General features: G+C 52.9%; 1 protein-coding gene across 4 annotated transcripts in view; it reads right to left on the bottom strand.

The window, feature by feature from the left end:
- Window positions 1-435, bottom strand: part of Ubash3b (ubiquitin associated and SH3 domain containing B) — a 158,196-nt gene extending 157,761 nt beyond the window's left edge. For 2 of the 4 annotated variants that reach the window (XM_087212573.1, XM_087212572.1), the window contains exon 1: window positions 8-208. In XM_087212573.1, coding sequence (XP_087068699.1) covers window positions 8-59 — 52 coding nt within the window. In that variant the 5' untranslated portion in view covers window positions 60-208. Of the gene's footprint in view, window positions 1-7 lie in introns of all 4 variants that reach the window. The other 2 variants (XM_087212574.1, XM_004870909.3) reach the window with 2 other exon arrangements.
- Between the last annotated feature and the right edge of the window lie 1,727 nt (window positions 436-2,162).

Below are 2,162 nucleotides of genomic sequence, written 5' to 3'. Positions count from 1 at the left end.
CACTCACGCGCGGGCCCGGGGGAACCCCATGGAGAGCAGCACGTCCAGCGCCGAGCCATGCTTGATGGTGCCGGGGCGCTGCTGGCGGCTCCTCCGCGGGGTGACTTTGCTGTACAGCTCCTCGCGCGCGGCCATGCCGAGGGGCTGGGCGCCTCTGAGCCGCGGCTCAGCGCCCGGCCATCGCCCGGGGTCCGGGGCGCAGCGCAGAGCGGGGCTCGGCGGGGGCGGCGGGCGCTCCGAGCCTCCCGGGTCCAGACTCCGCGCTTCCTGGTGAGGCCACCCTAGCCGGCGCCCTCCGGCGGCTTCCGCGCGATCCGCCTCCACCAGCCGCCACCAGCCGGGCCCGGGAGCCCCCTGCGCCGCGCCCGCCGCGTCCTCTCTCCTCCCGCCCTTCCTCCGCCTCTCCTAGCAGTCCCGGAATTTGCAATGAGTAATTTTTGAATGGATCAAAAAGGAAAAGGAGCCTTGTGGGCTGGCCCTGCTTCGACTGTCCCCGGGCCCCGCCCCTTTCTTAAAGACACAGCTCTGTCCCAGGCGGCTGAGGCCGGGTTCGAGCCTGGGGCTGGGGGCTGGGAGGCCTCCTGTGTGCTTGGGTTCCTGAGTCACTTCCATCGCCCCGGCCCTCTCCTTGGCATGCGTATCGGCCTAGGCGGGCCTTAAGACTCCAGATCAACCTATTTCAAGTCACCTTTGATTCTTGACGGGGTTAACAATGGAAATCCGAAGCACTGATGGATGACATTAATGGATCAGAAGGCGATGCAGAAGGCTCCGGTAAGAGGTTTTGCTTCCAAGAGATCTGGCAAAAGCCAGAGTTGTTCGAGGGTTTTTACCGAAGACCAACCACTTTCCTCCGTAACTGTGATCCTCAATTGGACAGGGACTTCTGGAAAACAGTGGGACTTCAGATTCTTGGAACTGGCAGGATCTGAGAGAGGAGAGAACTGAGGTGGAAGGAAGGAGGAAAGGAAAGAAAAGCTAGTAGCGAAAAGGAGAAAGGACAGAGAAAGAACTCCTTTCTAATTATAAGGGTTCTAAATGGAATGGGCTGATCTTCATTAGGAAACAAATAAAGGAATTCAAATAAATAAGTGGGTTCAAAGAAAGACTGGATCACCCTCCACAGCAATCATAAGTGAGCAGTTACATCACAGGTTGAACAAAACAACTACCACCTCCAAGAAGGTGGAAGTCATAACTGCTATGCTCCATGGCCCATCCCTTGAACCATGCTGAGCAAGTACAGATCTTCCATCTGGCCACATCATTGTCCTCAGGCAGGGAAGAGCCTACTGGGTGTAATGAAAGAGGCACAGAGAAAACTCTAGCAGATCTTTTTTTGGGGGATAATAATAATACGACCTAATGTTTACTGGCCTTGTGCCAACCATTGTGTTAAGCAAATGTGTGAAATTAACTCATCAGAAGTTTACAATGCCCTATGAGGTGTGTGCCTTTATTATCTCAGTTTTATAGATGAGAAGACACTCAGGAGGATCACAGAGCTGGGACAGGTGTAGCTAGAGCATTTCCCCACAGCAGTGCCTTGAGACCAGTTACTTCTCCCCCATGACCCCCTGGGCTCATTCGTTTTTGGGTTTTTTTTGTTTTATTTGTTTTTTTGGTACCGGGGATTGAACTCAGGTCCTTGAGCTTGTGCAGTAGGCTGCGAAATCACTGAGCTAAATCCCCAGCCTCCTGGCCTCATTCATATGGAGCACGACACAGATGGGCTTCTCCAGAACAGATAGCCCCTCATGAGTAGCTTTTTTATGTTACTTTATAAGGCATCTAGAGTTTGGCCACAGGAAATGATACAGCTTAATTTCCTGAGCTCCCCACATAAACCCAGTTGGTTTCCTACAAAATATCCAGTGGCCTTTGGAAGTGGGGAGATAAGACAGCTGGAGCCTCAGCACTACTGAGCATACTTCCACCTGGAGTAGTGTGAAGGATGGGGATGGATCATACTTCCTGGGTGGGACCATTCATACTTCTTACAGAGCGGAGGACACTCCACAGAATGTGTTCCCTTGGCATGGAGCACTAAGACAAGACAGAGCTGAGAAAACTGTATCTGGTAAACTAGCCTCCTTGGGATGTGTTCAGTAACTCATGCTGGACATTACCCACAATTCAAATTGTTTCCAAACATCTGGGAT

The sequence above is a fragment of the Heterocephalus glaber genome, unplaced genomic scaffold, assembly GCF_053883595.1.
Source record: "Heterocephalus glaber isolate CG9 unplaced genomic scaffold, H.glaber_assembly_v1.0 deba00001431, whole genome shotgun sequence".
Classification (NCBI taxonomy): domain Eukaryota; kingdom Metazoa; phylum Chordata; class Mammalia; order Rodentia; family Bathyergidae; genus Heterocephalus; species Heterocephalus glaber.
Note: the sequence above shows the minus strand (reverse complement) of the source record. Positions and strands in the feature narration are given on the sequence as shown.